The sequence below is a fragment of the Papio anubis genome, chromosome 19 (assembly GCF_008728515.1).
Source record: "Papio anubis isolate 15944 chromosome 19, Panubis1.0, whole genome shotgun sequence".
NCBI lineage: Eukaryota > Metazoa > Chordata > Mammalia > Primates > Cercopithecidae > Papio > Papio anubis.
The window spans coordinates 834,532-850,674 of NC_044994.1; the positions used below are offsets into that span (position 1 = coordinate 834,532).

The 16,143-nt window shown below is 42.2% G+C and overlaps 2 protein-coding genes and 1 pseudogene across 14 annotated transcripts in view; 1 reads left to right on the forward strand and 2 right to left on the reverse strand.

Moving 5' to 3' along the window:
* The window catches only part of CEP192 (centrosomal protein 192), a 140,114-nt gene extending 138,347 nt beyond the window's left edge, over positions 1-1,767 (reverse strand). For 7 of the 10 annotated variants that reach the window (XM_009192319.4, XM_009192321.4, XM_009192322.4 and 4 more), the window contains exons 1-2: positions 1,645-1,767; positions 788-955 (exon numbers count right to left, since the gene is read on the reverse strand). In XM_009192319.4, coding sequence (XP_009190583.2) covers positions 788-894 — 107 coding nt within the window. In that variant the 5' untranslated portion in view covers positions 895-955; positions 1,645-1,767. Of the gene's footprint in view, positions 1-787; positions 956-1,234; positions 1,409-1,604 lie in introns of those variants that run through there. The other 3 variants (XM_009192314.4, XM_009192315.4, XM_031658662.1) reach the window with 3 other exon arrangements.
* A 3,796-nt stretch (positions 1,768-5,563) lies between these two features.
* Positions 5,564-16,143, reverse strand: part of SEH1L (SEH1 like nucleoporin) — a 38,924-nt gene continuing 28,344 nt past the window's right edge. For 3 of the 4 annotated variants that reach the window (XM_031658665.1, XM_031658663.1, XM_031658664.1), the window contains 4 exons: positions 11,705-11,845; positions 10,426-10,583; positions 8,912-9,062; positions 5,564-6,240 (listed from right to left, as the gene is read on the reverse strand). In XM_031658665.1, coding sequence (XP_031514525.1) covers positions 6,045-6,240; positions 8,912-9,062; positions 10,426-10,583; positions 11,705-11,845 — 646 coding nt within the window. In that variant the 3' untranslated portion in view covers positions 5,564-6,044. Of the gene's footprint in view, positions 7,863-8,911; positions 9,063-10,425; positions 10,584-11,704; positions 11,846-16,143 lie in introns of all 4 variants that reach the window. The other variant, XM_031658666.1, reaches the window with a different exon arrangement.
* Positions 12,667-13,406, forward strand: LOC101009510 (annotated as a pseudogene).

Consider the following 16,143-nt stretch of genomic DNA (forward strand, 5'->3'; position numbering starts at 1 on the left):
AAGTCTAGCCTTGTAATTACTAAGTTATTCATTCATATACAGACATGTAAACTATTAAAATGCATACAAAACACTTCAACAGTTGTTCCTATTTAGAAGGGGCCTAATCCAAAGAAAACTCAGAAATTATGCGAAGATCATTCATGCAACAACCATTACGAAACACAAACCATGAAGAACACTCTACATGGCCCCAAGAATGCAAAAATAAGTAAGGCAGCTCTCCTCAGGGAGCTGACAATCCCTATCAACGACGATAGTGGTAAGTGCTTCAACAGACCTTTGCTAAGGGTGCACAGGTAACAAAACCCACGGGAAGATTCCTCAAGATGTAACCTAGTACCTAGTCTCTTCTCCAGAAAAGATTACACTTGCAAACCATTCAAGGACGTAACACATTCCTGAAGGAAATTTCCTTTAATTTCTCACATTATTGCATTACCCACCCCTCTCCATCATCTCAAGTGAAGACAATATGTTATCTCTTCTTCTATATTTGAACTGAGTAGCTATATTTGCAATTTCTCTTGCTATTTCCTTAGAGTAGTGACCTCAAATTTCACATCTGGGTTCACTAATTACATTCCTAGGTACATTACATTCCATAGTACATATGACTATAGTCAGTAATCATAGGTCTAGGTATACGATTAAACACATTTAAAAGCACGTGCCGTGGAACCCAAAGCCAAGCCAAACTTCCCCAAAACTCATCATTTACTCTTGGCACTTTAAGATATACTTTAAAACTAGGTAGGCATTTGGTATATTGTTGTTCAAGGCTTACCGGTTTTGACCAGAAAGCTGAAATTTGGAGAAAAAGTTGATTTTGGAGCAGTAAAAACGCCAGTCGAATGACCTCAAAATACTAACAGTCAATGGGAATACGGTCATATGAACAGCTGTTCTCCAAACGACTGCCTTGAAGAGGTCCTCACGTTTTACTAAACAATCTCTGAAATGAACAGCAAAGTACAAGCAGAGTGTATTAACATTCGTCTCCTTCCACGCTCTGTTGATAATGAAATCATAGGCAAGGAATGCAGGTAAACTATTAGGAAGAAATGAACGCAACCTAGCAGAAACCAAAGCAAGCGAGTCCACGGAAGACAGGGGCATTCGGCATTAAGCTCACAAAGTTACTTCCTGGGTCAGAATTTTAAACAAAAAAGAGAAACAGAACCGCCCATCACAATGCACAGAAAGCAACCACCACCGGCCACTGCACAGGCACCTGGCGAGACGCTCAGCGGGAAGCACGGAGAGGGCCGGTCCCTCGAGAGGTGGGAGTCCCCAGACAGGAGGCAGGAGAGACAGACGCGATCCCCTGACAGCCTCTCATCACGCCCGGCCAAAGCGCAGCGACACACGGGCGTGCAATTAACCCCAACCCGGCGGAGCTCGGCTCGGAGGCCGGAGGCCGGGCCAGGCGTGGAGGCGCGGGCAGGGCTGCGGTCAACCCGCAGCCAACCCGCCCCACAGCCCGCGCCCCCGCCCGGCCCAACCGTCGCCGTCCCGCCGGTCCGGCAGCCGAAACGCAGGCCAAAGGGGCATGCGTCTGCCTCCCGCCCAGGCGCAGGCCGAGCACCGGCGGCCCTCCTCACCGAGCCCGCGTCCCTCTCACCGAGCCCGCGTCCCTCTCACCGGGCCCGCGTCCCCGACTGCGGACGGCAGCGCGAAGCGGGAATGTCCACACAGCGATGGGGTGTCCCGGGCGCTGCAAGTGCGCGTGCGCACGGCCCCCGCCCCGGCTGCGGCCCCGAACGGCCGTACCGCGCCCGCCTCTGGTTTACGTCTGTTCGCAGCACCAGGCAAGGGGAGGAGACTGAGCCGGCTTTTGATTGGACAGCAGGAAGAAATGGGGCGGGGAGAAGCCCAGTGATTGGTGGGGACCGCGCGTTCCTGGATTTGAAGCGAGGAAGCCGCGCGCCCTGCGCGTCCGGGGAAGGAGGCGGAGGAGGAGCTGGAGCTCTGCGCCGGCTGGGACCCGGGGGCTGCTCCCGTTGGCGCCGCCTTCAAGGTCTTGGCGAATTTGAAAATAATGCTTACTTTATTCAGTTCGGGGCTCCAGGGCACCGCCAGTCACTCTATGCGCAAAGAAGTATTCCCCGCCAACAAATCCCCCCGATAGGTTTCGTCCTTCCGTGGGCAGATGCAGACCTTCCTGTTGGCAGACCTGAGAGGCGTCGGGTTTCACCTTCAGTTAATTCCTCGGGATCCAAGTCTCATGACAGTTCGCCACATCTAGTCGCCTCTCTGTGACACAGTAGGCTTTGTCTCGATTGGAAAAAGGTGAGGTGAGGCATAATTTGTCCCTAAGTAGCTTCCTACTTTTGTCCATCCTTCTTAGGCCACAAATCCCATCCCCGCCATCTGCTCGGCACAAGCCCTTAACTACTACACTGCTTCACTGAGACCACGCCTTTCACTCAAAATGTATCTCAGTCTTTTTCAGTAAGGTCCCTTATCTCAAAATTCATTCCATATAGTCACAGAAGGAAAAGAGTCCCTCTTTTCCAAAGCTAACCCCTTAACTTCATTCAAGTTACTGAAAGATGCCCCGCGCACTTTGGAGGAGAGAATAGGGAAAATGCAAAGTTTAGAAGTCCCTACACCTGAGGTTAGCTCGGTGGGGAAAGACGTCTGTTTACTTGACCGCTTTCTACCTCCTGCAAACATGGCTCAGCTGTCATTCTTGTATATCCTCGCCATTGTTTTCCTTCTCTCTGCCTACAAAAATGCAGCACCTCTCTATCCAAACACATTCACCACACATGCCACACACACCACTCACATCAAACACACCACACACAGCCACACACACCCACATACAACCCCACACACGCATACACACATCCATACACAACACACACCCACGTACACCCCCCCCACACACACACACACACACGACACACATCACCCACACACCACACCCCTTCCTTGATTCTGTTTCATCACCTAATGACATTCTTGGCTCCTTCCCTTAGTGGTCTCCACTTTTTTTTCCATAGAGGAAACCAGGCTTCCACTTTTTACACCTGATTTTGACGCATTTCATGGTGTCTATAGCTGGGTCCTGAAAACTTTAACATTTATCAGGAATAGACTCCTAATTGTCAAACTCAGTGATTATCTCCACAGTTCTTTACACCTCTTCTTGGAACCCTGCAGCCTTGGTATTTGCAAAGAGTAATTACTTTATTCTACCTTTGTCCACACTCAATGAGCAAAGATGAATGCAGAAAATCTCAAGATTTTCTGAATCCCAAAAAAGTAAGCCAAATGCTTCGTTAGCCCTAGAGCCGAAAGGGTATACTGGAGTGTGATGAGCCACATTTCACATTTCTTTCTCAGAGTATCTTAACCTCTTTCTACAAAGCGGTCACACATTGCAAGTGAACTGCTTAAATATGTCTACATGTTCCAGACTGTCACACCAAATCCTTAAAAAATGTCCTTCCTCCATAAATATCCTCAAGTCACCAAAGCACTCCGCACAACACTCAGCAACCTGATAGGACTCTATTGACAGAGACCTCTGATTCAGTCTCGGCAGCAAGACAGCCTGGACTCTGACGCCAAGGCTGCCTGGATCTGAATCCCGGCTCGCCCTCCCTCTTCCAAACTGTGCAGCCTTGGGCAAGTAACTTTAACCTGCTAGTATCCTTGTCTGTAAAAAGGGGATAAAGCGTTTGCCTCAGAGGCTTACTGTGAGGATTTAAAGTGACTCCTGTAAGGTATCTAGAGAAATACTCAGCAAACATTAGCTATTATCTTATACCTCAGGATCTCACCTCAGTGCCGACTGGAGAGGAGGAACAGAACTCCCACGGTGATTTCCAAATCTCTTTAGACGCTGAGTAGAGCCTGCAGAGGCCCCATGACCAGGGTGCCTCCCAGGGAATTAGAAGTGAGGCCTATCCAGTTTTAAGTTGACATCTCTCAGCTCCCCTTTTACCAACTGCTTAAAGTGGTATGCCTCAGCCACCAATACCCAAAACCTTCTCCCATGTAACCACAAGGTATGATTCCAGATTAACGTCCCACTAGTTCCCTAAATGAACCAGACTGTTACTTATATCCTGTTCTGTAAACATACCCCTACCCTCTTTTACCTATTGAAATCAGACATCCCTTCCAAACTCTGCCAGCTCAAATAACTTCTCTCTTTTATGCCTACTATACAATTTCTACCATTATTACAAAGCCGAACCCATTACCTTTGGTAAATTCTAGAAATGCCTTCTCCCACGAGTGTAAGTTTGTGTGCAGACTACCTTTCTATTTTTTTACATACCCCAGTGTTTGGCACAGTATCTTGCACATGGTAGATGCTCAGGATTCACTACATTAAATTGGAGAATGGTCTCAATTTCATTATCCCATTCTTACCCCAGGTACCTCTATGACTGAAAGCTCAAAGACATGCCTTCTCATTCTGAGTTAGATTCAGCATTAAGATTTCTTGTTTGATCCTCCATAAGGCTACAAGCCTAGCAAGTCAATTAACCAGAGGAAGACCTTTGAGAATTATCTGAAAAAGATATTTACATAGAAATGCTAACCTTAGAGACAAAACACTTTGATGATTAGACAATAAAACTCCAATGTTCCTTAAACTAAAATGAATAGGCTAGGTGAGGTGGTTCACGCCTATAATCCCAGCACTTTGGGAGGCCAAGGTGGGATGACGGATTGAGCCTAGGAGTTTGAGACAGCCTGGGCAAAAAGTGAGACCCCTCACTACGAAAAATTTTTAAAAAAAATAGCCAGGCCATGGTGGCGTGCACCTGCGGTCCAAGCTACTCAAGAGACTGAGGTCGGGGGATCGCCTGAGCCCGGGAGTTCAAGGCTGCAGTAAGCCATGATCATGCCACTACACTCTAGCCTGGGCAACAGTGTGAGACCCTGTCTTAAAAAATAAAAAAATAAATAAAATGAATAGCTCTTAATCCTTTGCATATTAAGAAGTACTAGAGATATGACAGTATTCAAGGAAAGGTGTCTTTGAAAATTAGAATAGTTATAACAATTATGTCACCTATGTGATTACCTCATAAGACACATGAAATACTGTTCAGAGCACCTCTGTCTCTCTAGCCCTGATAAGAGGTTAAACCCTTGACAATTCCTGACAGAACTGAACCAACAAGCATATTACTAGTTTTAACCATTTTATCACAATTTCTATCAAGTACATTCTCATCTTAAAATATTTTAGAAAATATTCTAATGTTGACTAACTAGGTTGAAAGTCAACATTTGTGCATTCTAAATGTTAGTCTACATACTGACTTTCTACCTTTTAAATAAATGTAATATTTTTGCTCACATCTCCTAATTTTTGTCTGGGTTTTTTGTGAGATAGTGAAAGGAGAGTAAGCCTTAGCAACTATCTTAAATAAAATACATTCTGTTTTTATAAGGCAAGAGATTTGTGTATTTTACAATATATTTTATTACATAACCTACTTGGATAATAATTACAAAAGCTTTAAACAGTAATTCCAAGTAGTGAAAGGCAATTTCCTTAAAAAAAAAAAAAAAGACCAAAAAGTCCACATTGGGTTTTGCTGCTTTATACACAGGAATGATTTATTTTACATACTAGTCAGTTGCAACATTAGCCTGTAAAATGAAATCCATTTTCTAAGGTCTCAAAGACAGAATCAGCTTCGTACGAATATGCTTTCACATTAGCCAGTCTGATAAAGCATAAACAACTTAAGACTATGGTAACAGTTCAAAATAAAATTTACAAAACAGGCACTTTGAAGTCAGCTACTGTGTGTAACTTCACAGTTAACGTTACTTGGACATATCTCATTTCATCAAAGGTTATCACCCAGTGAAGCCAACGTTCCTTTGATGGAGACGCACAAACAGATTTAGGTTCGAAACACCGTATTCCAGTTGTAATACATGCAAGACAGACCCTAAGTTAGAAAAATCTTCTGAAAGAAAGTGAAGAAAAACAAAAAGCAGCCAGAAATGAAAGCATTTACAAGCACTTGAATAAGGCCTTTCAATGTTAAATCAGTGTTTTAAACCCCTTCATTCTCAGGTAAGGGATTAAGAGGCCGAGAGAGATATCGTCTGCGAGGGTGAGGATACTGGAGGTTGGCAGTGTCAGCATCGCAAGAGTGCTCTACCAGAGGAGGAGGAGGAGGAGGAAGGAGCTGGGCATAACTGGACCATCTCGATCCAGCCCGTGGGGAATCCAGAGGGGGAAAGAAATACCTGAAACAATGAAGACAGGAACAAAACACCAAACAAAACAAAAACAGGGAAAAAAAAAAAAAAAAAACAAGAAAAAGAGAAAAGTAGTAAATACAGAGAGAACCAAAGAGGAGAAAACACATGCTAGAAAAAAAAAAAAAAAAAAAGCTTTAGTATATTCATGCCAAAACTAACAGAACATAATAGCACAAATCAAGACCCTTACTCAAATCAAGACTGCTTAAGCAAGTATAGAAACTTGAAAGGAATACAATCTGTTAAACTTAAAATGTCAAAAAAAATCAATATAAATGTTACAAAGAAAAACATTAATTTTATAAATTCAAAACACTTTCTAATCTCTCAGAAACATCTGATGCTATTCTGTACATTTACAAATCTAATAAGCTTTTTCTCTTAAGCAATGGTTCACTCACAACAGCAGCAAGCACACATTTTTTTAGTGCGTACATGATACTGGGAACACACACAGTATGGCTGGCTACTGCAACATGCGTTTGAACAACTACAAACACTGAACACTTATTTTTCTGCAAAAGCCTTAGGATAGCTACCAAATTTTAAGAAGTGAAAGGACTTACAGAATGACCGTGCCCTACTGTTACTCTTCTTCCATTTTGTAACTTACCCGTAACACTTACACATTTTAGCAAGCTTAAATATTTATAGCTTTGTTATCAAGGTCAGAGCTTTACAGGGTATGAACTAATTTAAACAGCCAACTAAATTAAGAAAATCTTGAGACATGGAATGCTGACATTAATTTACATGCACAGTTTTAGTAAAATTTTAATGGCTTCTCTTAATAGTGTGTGTCCAAATTTTGATTTGAAGGAAACTAACCCATGGAATAAATAACACCATAAAAATATACAAATGTATATAAGAAACATTTATCTCTTTAGTGACTATGAATTAAAAACTTATAAAAAAGTGTTTCCATCTTACTTCCAAATTGTAAATGAAACAATACCAAATGCTTAACCTGGCTACAACTGTACAGTCAAGTTCCTTCATTTTACTATTACTACTTTACTAATTCACTCCTTTACTAATATTCTTTAAATACTACAAGGAAATGACAGAGTTGTACTGAATGTCATGTATAAAGCAATTCTACAAAAAGTAAATCACTCAAAACAATCTTTATAAAAAATATTTATTCAATCTTCAAATTAAAATTGTAAAAGTTCATTTTAAGCTGTTTTAAGAAAGCAAAAGAAATATGTCTATATTTTCCAAATGAAATAAAGTGATATTTCCCCTCTTCCCAACTACTTAGATAAGAATGGTAACAACCCTTTTAATCTTTAAACCCAAATTAGTTTCAGGAATATTTCAAAAAATTGTTTTGGTGACAATGTCTCAACAGAAAGCCTCTCCATTTATATTTCAAAAGTTTCAAATAGTGTCAATAAACTGACTAGTACAAAAAAATATACACTGTATTTTTAAAGGCCTTTAGGATTGCGTTTAGTAGTAAGCAGGCTGCTGGTGTATCTTGGGAGAGGTCAAACGGCGCTGGGGAAGGGGAAAAGGAGCTCGCTTTCCATTCCTGTGTGCATGCAACAAGCAGCAAAACAGCAAAGTTACTCCAGTTAGCTTGTACTCAGCTGTGCTTTCTGTTAAAGGACATAATACAAATGGAAAAGGGAAATGCATCACAGATCTAACACAGATGGTTATCGGCACAATAAGAATACAGATCAAAAAACAGAAGCTATTTACAAAAGAAAATACGCAGTACAGGCAGTGACCAAGAACCAGCCTTAAAACATCAACTCTACTTATTTGTTTCATGAAATAATCTTTATAATCTGGTATCTTCCACGGTAACCTGAAATCGTTTTGATGCACATACTTAAAACCTCGAAATCAAAAGCAGGACTTCTTTATAAAAACATAACAATATAAAAATAGTTGAAATTTTAAATACAATTTTCTTATTTTATTTAGGATAACAACAGGATAACCACAGGACAGTCCATTAGGCTGTGTTTTGACGTTTCTTGAATTCTATTCCAAATTATTCACAAAGACATATTAAAATAATTTTATGTTACAAATTCATATATTTAAAATTTGAACATGAAAACAAAAGGATGACTCTTTAGATGACATCAAATATTCCTTATTATGATACACAAGAATGTAACATACGCTAACTATTCTAAAAATCAATCTCAGGTTTTATTATTTCCTCTTATTTCCATTAAACTTTAAACACAAAAGCCAAATAATTTAATGTACTCTCTTCTAAAAAGCCTTAATAAATGTATTTTATTTAAAATTGCAGTTTGACCTAATGCAAAGACCACACTACAAGCAGTGAAAAACACTAATGTTCATTTGGACTAAAACCCTCACTATTAAACCAGATAACCTTCCTCTCACTGTTGCAGAAGTGAAGTTGAATCTTAAACCTGTAACATTTCTACCGATAGACCACTAAAGCTTCAGAATATAATGTAATGACCTCATAACCTACCTGCAAATGTTATGACCAAGTAAGCCAAATACAGAGGTAACGAAATGAACTCTTAAATGCTAATATAATCACATGTGAACATTTCCACTCCATCTTATAATCCAGGAAATAATCCACCTTAAGTAGAGCTACCAGAATGATTTAAAACAAAGAGAATTTCCAGTTTTCCCATGAACAGCCTACCTGCCAGCAGAAGATCCATTTAATGAATTCTGAAGACTTGGAATATTTGAACCTAGGGAAGGATTTGCATTTCCCTGCTGAGAACTCCCATTGACTGGGCTCCCATTACCTTTCAAAATACCAGTACACTTCCAATTGTCCATATAATTAGCTGAAAGGAAAATAATCAAATACATTAACGTGATTAATACCAATGCCTAAGGGCACAAATCCGTACCCATGTCCTTAAACTACAATTAAAGAAATGAGGGAGAGGCTAGGGGCTACATTTCTTTCAGGATAAACATTAAAGACACTTTTTAAATGGAAGACATATTGTCTTAGTTTTAACAAATTTTTAGAAGTTTTCAAAGTATCAATAACTTTAGAAATATAAAGCTTTCACCACCCATGTTACAGATAATAGCAAAGACAATTTTCTGAGCTACCGTATTATCACATTATGAAATTAATATTAAAATCTCCATTATAATATTAAAGTCTTCATTATAATGAATTTCACTTACATATGTAAGGTAATGAAATTGTCTTCTTAATTATGCAAGTATAAGTTATATGGGTACCTAATGTCTTCTGAAATGGATGTAGGTAAAAAACCTTTGGAGATTGAGTGGCTTATCCAAAATGGCCTTATTAGTTTGAATGCAAAATTGGTCTCTGAAGACAATGAGCCCAGGAAAATCAAGTTAGGCAGCCTGCTGGGGAGCATGGCAAGGTGGTCCTGACTAAAGCCCAGAGGCAGAAAAGGACAGCAAAGCCCTTGAAATCAAATTACACTGAAGAAAGGAAGGTCTGAGCTGGTTTTGCCAAAGCCCAAAATCGAACATGGGAGGCCCTCAAGCTTACCCAAACTGCACTTTGGGAAACAGTAACTGCTAAAGAGTAAATAAACTAAGACAGCTATAATTTTGAATGCTAAGTATGGGACACCATTCATTATGGTGGTGCACAAATCACAGAAATCTCTGCCCAACAGATAATCATCCAAAAAGCAGTGCAGAACCACGCTACAGAGACCACAGTCAATGTCAACTGTCCAGACCTTCTCACTCAGCCTGGCACTTATAAAAAACTTACAATCAGGGCCCCAAGGCTCTTAACTTTTGCAAGCTGCACAAAGCAGGGAAGATACTGGATTTTCTCCTATTAAGCACTGATTGTCTAAAGTAATCTATTTGATAAAATAAGAGCGACTATAGTCCTAGCCTGAGTCTGTAGAGCAGTCATGTAAGGTACATATATGACAACTGGTATCTTTTTACTGGAGATACTGCATATTCTGTTGTAATTACTTTAGTTTTAAAAGTTGCTCTGTTCCATATAACTTGAAAAACAATTCAGTGATTAACTGCTATGAACTAGGTAAACTGATGTTCAAAATAACATAAATTAATATGACATTAAAAGTAACCGTAAAAGACCATTTTTAAAAAATATTTCAGAGTTTACATTTTTAAGTAAAAACTCCAGAGCAGAAATATAAACCAACAATTACCCCTCCACTGAAATCTTACCTTTCCACAATCTTACACAGCCATCATCTCCTGAAGATGCTAGCACTGTTCCTGTTATATTCCAACTCACTCGCCAGACCTGAGAATTATGATTATCAAACTGAGCCACTATATGGATTTCAAACTTTGTTGGCCCACCAGAGGAAGTCAGTTCTTTCCTGTTAATAAAAAACATTTTCTGAGGCATTCTAAGCAAAGTTTTAAAATACACACACACATATATAAAATTCTAAATTAGTACAAGTGGTCTCACCACCACATCACTTTATAATAATGTACTCATCTGCATAAACCCCACCCTTGGCCCTTGAGCTGGGCCAATGTCATTTCCATTTAACTCGCCAAGGCCTGGAGTGATCCCAGCACATAAATGATATTCAGTGACTGTTTCATGGAAGAAAGAAACAACAAAACAGAATGATTTTATTCTCCCACACAAGGCCGAGGAATAAAACAGATGACAATAATTAATTTAAAAAGGCAGGGCAAGGCCAAGTGCAGTGGCTCACACCTGTAATCCCAGCACTTTGGGAGGCCAAGATGGACAGATCACTTGAGGCCAGGAGTTCAAGATCAGCCTGGCCAACATGGCGAAACCCCGTCCCTACTAAAAATACAAAATAAAAAATTAGCCAGGCATGGTGGCGGGCGCCTGTAGTCCCAGCTACTCAGGAGGCTGAGGCATAAGAATTGCTTGAACCTGGCAGGTAGAGGTTGCAGTGAGCCAAGATCATGTCACTGCCCTCCAGCCTGGGCGATGAAGCGAGACCTTGCCTCAAAAAAAAAAAAAAAAAAGGCAGGGCAGCAAGTAGGAAAGAATGAAAGAACAGAAAGAAAAGAACTGGAATTCACAATTCAAAATTAAAGTTAAATATGTTATTCACAAGACTATATCAATACTAATTTAGTTTTCCCTAGACTGCCACTTGTCATTAAATATTTATAGAATATCAGTTATATTCGGAGAATTGTTAGTATTAGCCTAAATAAAGCACAATTAAGAGAATATAAATCTACTCTTTACTCAATTCCTCTTTCCAAAAAGACATATATTTATATATAAAATGTTCATTCAATAATCCATTCTTCAAAAATGACATTAATTTAAAAGTAATTGTAAAAGACCACTTTTAAAAAATATTTCAGAGTTTACATTTGTAAGTAAAACTTCCAGAGCAGAAATATAAACCAAATCATAGTTACCTCTACTCTCTCCCACAAACAAAGGTAATCAGGAGGCAAGAGTATTTTCAAATTCATAAATGCTTCGAAAACTCACCTCACAGGTTTTAATGTAAAAATTCTCACATCTTTGGTTGCTATTGCTAGAATATGGAAAGATCTTCCCAAGTTTGGAGCGAATGCAATATCATGAACGGGATCAGTGACTGTCATAAGAGTTTCAGCTTTTGCATATTTCCTAATGGAAAAACAAACAATTTAAACATTTTAGAAATAAAATGTACAAAGATGCACACATCACTGCATCGCACCTTTTTCATACTGCTCACAGTCATGTAGCGCTCACCTCTGTAGTGGGCTCAACAGTGGTCCTGACCCCCAGAACCTGTGAACGTAACCTTATTCAAAAAAGGTCTTTGAAAATGTAATTAAGGACCTCAGAATGACATCCTAGATTTAGGGTGGGTCCTAAATCCAATGTGCAGTAAGTATCCTTAAAAAAGAGGAGGAGAGACGTAGAGACACAGAGGAGGCAGCCATGTGAACACAGAGGCAGAGACTGGAGTCATGCTGCCACAAGGCAAAGAACTGGAGCCAGCAGGAGCCGGACTAGACCAGGAAGGATTCCAGAGGAAGCACAGCCCCGACGACACCTCGATTTCAGACTTCCGGCCTCCAGAACTGAGGGAATACATTCTGTGTGAAGACACCTGATTTGTGGTAATTTGTTATGGTAGCCCTAGGAAATTAATACAACCTCCCATGTTTCCTCCTCTGATAATGTACACTGAGCTTGAAATGGTTTAATAAAAATTTAACTAGAATAAGGTCTTGGCTGGCCACAGTAGCTCACGCCTGTAATCCCAGCATTTTGGGAGGCTGAAGTGGAAGAAATGCTTCAACCCAGTAGTTCAAGACCAGCCTGGGCAACACAGCAAGACCCCACCTCTACACAAAACACAAAAATAGCTGGGCGTGGTGGTGCACACCTGTAGTCCCAGCTGCTTAGGAGGCTGAGGTGGGAGGATGGCTTGAGCCCAGGAGGCAGAGACTGCAGTGAGCTGAGATTACACCACCGCACTCCAGCCTGGGCAACAGATTACACCACCGCACTCCAGCCTGGGCAACAGAGTGAGGCTCTGTTGCAAAAAAAAAAGGAACCCGAGATGGCTGCACTCTTGCTGAGACGTGTTCGTTGTCATTACCTCCAAGCCCACTTTGGCCCTCAGCTCTGTATCAGAAATGCTGTTCCCTTGGGAACCACGGCAAAAGAAGAGATAAGAGCGGTTCTGGAATAAGAATATAGGTTCAAACCGTCCTGTGTCTCCCCACATCACTATCTACAGCTGGTCTCTTCCCGCGGTGATGTCCATCGGCCGCCGTGGCACTGGTATTGCTTTCAGTGCAGGAGTCTCTCTTTTTGGCACGTTGGCCCTGTTACTCCCCGGGAACTTTGAGTCTTATTTGGAACTCGTGAAGTCCCTGTGTCTGGGGCCAGCACTGATCCACACAGCTAAGTCTGCACTCGTCTTCCCTCTCACGTATCACACCTGGAATGGGATCCGACGCTTGATGTGGGACCTAGGAAAAGGCCTCAAGATTACCCACGTATACCAGTCTGGAGTGGCTGCCCTGGTTCTTACTGTGTTGTCCTCTATGGGGCTGGCAGCCATGTGAAGAACGGAGGTTCCCAGCATCATCTTCCTACACGTTACATTCACCCATCTTTCTGTTTGTCATTCCTATCTCCAGCCTGGGAAAAGTTCTCCTTATTTGTTTAGATCCTTTTGTACTTTCAGATCCCCTCGGAGCAGTAGACTACCTTGTAGATTATAATCGTGGAAAAGGGTCTAGTTTTCCCCTTGTTTCTAAAAATGGGGTAGCTGCAAAAACTCCCCTTTTTTGCCCACAGCTTGCCTACTCTCGGCCTAGCAGCAGTTATTCTCTCTCCATACTGGGCTTTGATTTGTGCTGAGGGTCAGCTCTTGGCTCCTTCTTCCTGAAACAGTGGAAACAATGCCAGCTCTGTGGCTTCTGCCCTGGGGATGGGGGATGAGGCTTTGGGTGCCACTGCCTGTGGGCTGCTGGCTTAAAGGACAATTCTGTTCTTTGCTGAGAGCCCAGGCCATTAACACCTACGCAGTGTTAATGAAAGAAGAGAAGTGGTGGGAGGGGAATTAGTCTGTCCCAGCTAGAGGGAGATAAAGAGGGCTACTTAGTTCTTGGAGCAGCTGCTTGTGAGGAGAAAATATACAGCTTTTGACGCAAGAAGAAAATCCAGAAAATTATCACTGAACATATTGTTATTTCTTTTTCTTGGATTTCCAGAACAGCTTCTTAATTTTATACTTTCTCATCAAAGTCATGTACCATTTTTTGAAACTGAATTAAAATACTCATTTAAAAAAAAAAGGAATAAGGTCTTGATTTATTAGCCACTGACACCTTTCTTAGGAAAAGAGTAACGCATTGCCTAAGTATTTGAGTGTAAATAAAAAAGTAAAGCTGGTAACAGGAATTGAGGTTTTTTCGGTTTTCCGTTTTTTTTGAGACAGAGTTTCGCTCGTGCTGGAGTGCAATGGTGCGATCTCGGCTCACTGAAACCTCCGCCTCCTGGGTTCAAGTGATTCTCCTGCCTCAGCCACCTGAGTAGCTGGGATTACACGTGTGCACCACTATGCCCGGCTAATTTTGTATTTTTAGTAGAGACGGGGTTTCACCATGTTGATCAGGCTGGTCTCGAACTCCTGACCTCAGGTGATCCACCCGCCTCTGCCTCCCAAAGTGCTGGGATTACAGGCGTGAGCCACTGCGCCCAGCAGGAATTGAGTTAGGTGATAATAAAAGGAAACTATGCAAAGGCTATTTCATCTTTGCAATTCTATTTCTTTACGTATAAACACAGAATAAGAGATAATGAAGGCAGTGGTAGATCAGAGTTTTCTACTAGGTTCTTCTAAGATTGAATATCCCGGACAGAACCGCAGCACGAAACCCTGAGTGCAGGAGACTGGGTGGAGAGATCTCCCCATCCCACCTTTCTACTACCTTCTTCTAAAATAGTGGCGCTTCCAGCGTTTTGTGCTTGACCTTCTTCTCACCCCAACATTCTTCCTAAAATATCTACCAAGCTGGTACACACCTCAAGGTTCTCTTCTTGACCTTTCTCACCCATCCAATCACCCTAAGCAATCTCATCCACATCCTTGCTTCTACTGTGTGGTCTGCAATCGCCTGGAAACTTCTGGGAAATCCAGAATCTCAGCCCCTTCCCGGGGCCTATACAAGCAGAACATGCATTTTTTTTTTCTTTTTTGAGACGGAGTCTCACTCTGTCGCCCAGGCTGGAGTGCAGTGGTGTGATCTCAGCTCACTGCAAGCTCCACCTCCCAGGTCCACGCTATTCTCCTGCCTCAGCCTCTCAAGTAGCTGGGACTACAGGTGCCCACAACCACACCGGGCTAATTTTTTTTTTTTTGTATTTTTTAGTAGAGACAGGGTTTTACCACGTTAGCCAGGTTTCGATCTCCTGACCTCATGATCCACCTGCCTCGGCCTCCCAAAGTGCTGGGATTACAGGCGTGAGCCACTGCGGCCGGCCAGAATATGCATTTTAACAAGATCCCCAGATGATTCACACAGACACTGAAGTTTCTACACTCATGGTTTCAGTACCTATAAACCAGTAATTCCTAAATCTATCCCCTGCAATTCAGGACCTTCTACCAAAGGCCAGAAATAGGACAGAGGGAGCTAAGAGCACACATGCTGCAGCCAAAACGTATTTGAATCCAGGCTGTAACTTGACCTTCAGCAAGAAGTTCTCCATAAAGTGGGAGTAACACCAGTACTGTGGCAGAGAGATTCTAAGAGTCCCCATGACCTGCACCTCCTGGTGGTCACGCCCTTGTAAAGGCTCCTCTCCATGAGTGTGAGTGCGGCCCACGGTTTGTTTTCTACCCAGGGGAAGGAACATGGCAAGGTGGCGGGACAACACTTGTGTGACTGCAAGGCACAAGCCTGTGACGCCTGCCTTATGAGAAGACTCTCCCGCTTTCTGGCCTTGCAGAAGCAGCTGCCACGCTGTGAGGACACAGGGAGGGTCTTGTGGCAGGAATACAAGTGCTGCCAACAACCAGGTGAGCGCCGAAGTGGACTCTTTCCCAGTCTGGCCTGACTCTCGACCCACAGACACTGAAATACCGAATCTGTACTGTTTCAGCCACTGAGTGATAATGCCGTCGTGCAGCAACAGACAACTAATCTCAGCTATTCTACCCATCCGCCTTTACACATTCCAACCTGGATGTTCCAAAAGCACCTCAAACGTATGTCTGAAATAAACTGTGCTGACCACATTCACTCCCCTTCTCAACGAGTGGTACCACCATCGGCCAGGTCAGAAACCAAGACTCACGTGACCTACAGCTGGTGCCTCCTAGACAAGTCTCCCTGGTCCCTCTTCATCCCACGGACAGTGCACGTCCACATTCCACACCACCGCGGGCTACTGCATTCACCCCTGAGTCCCTGCTC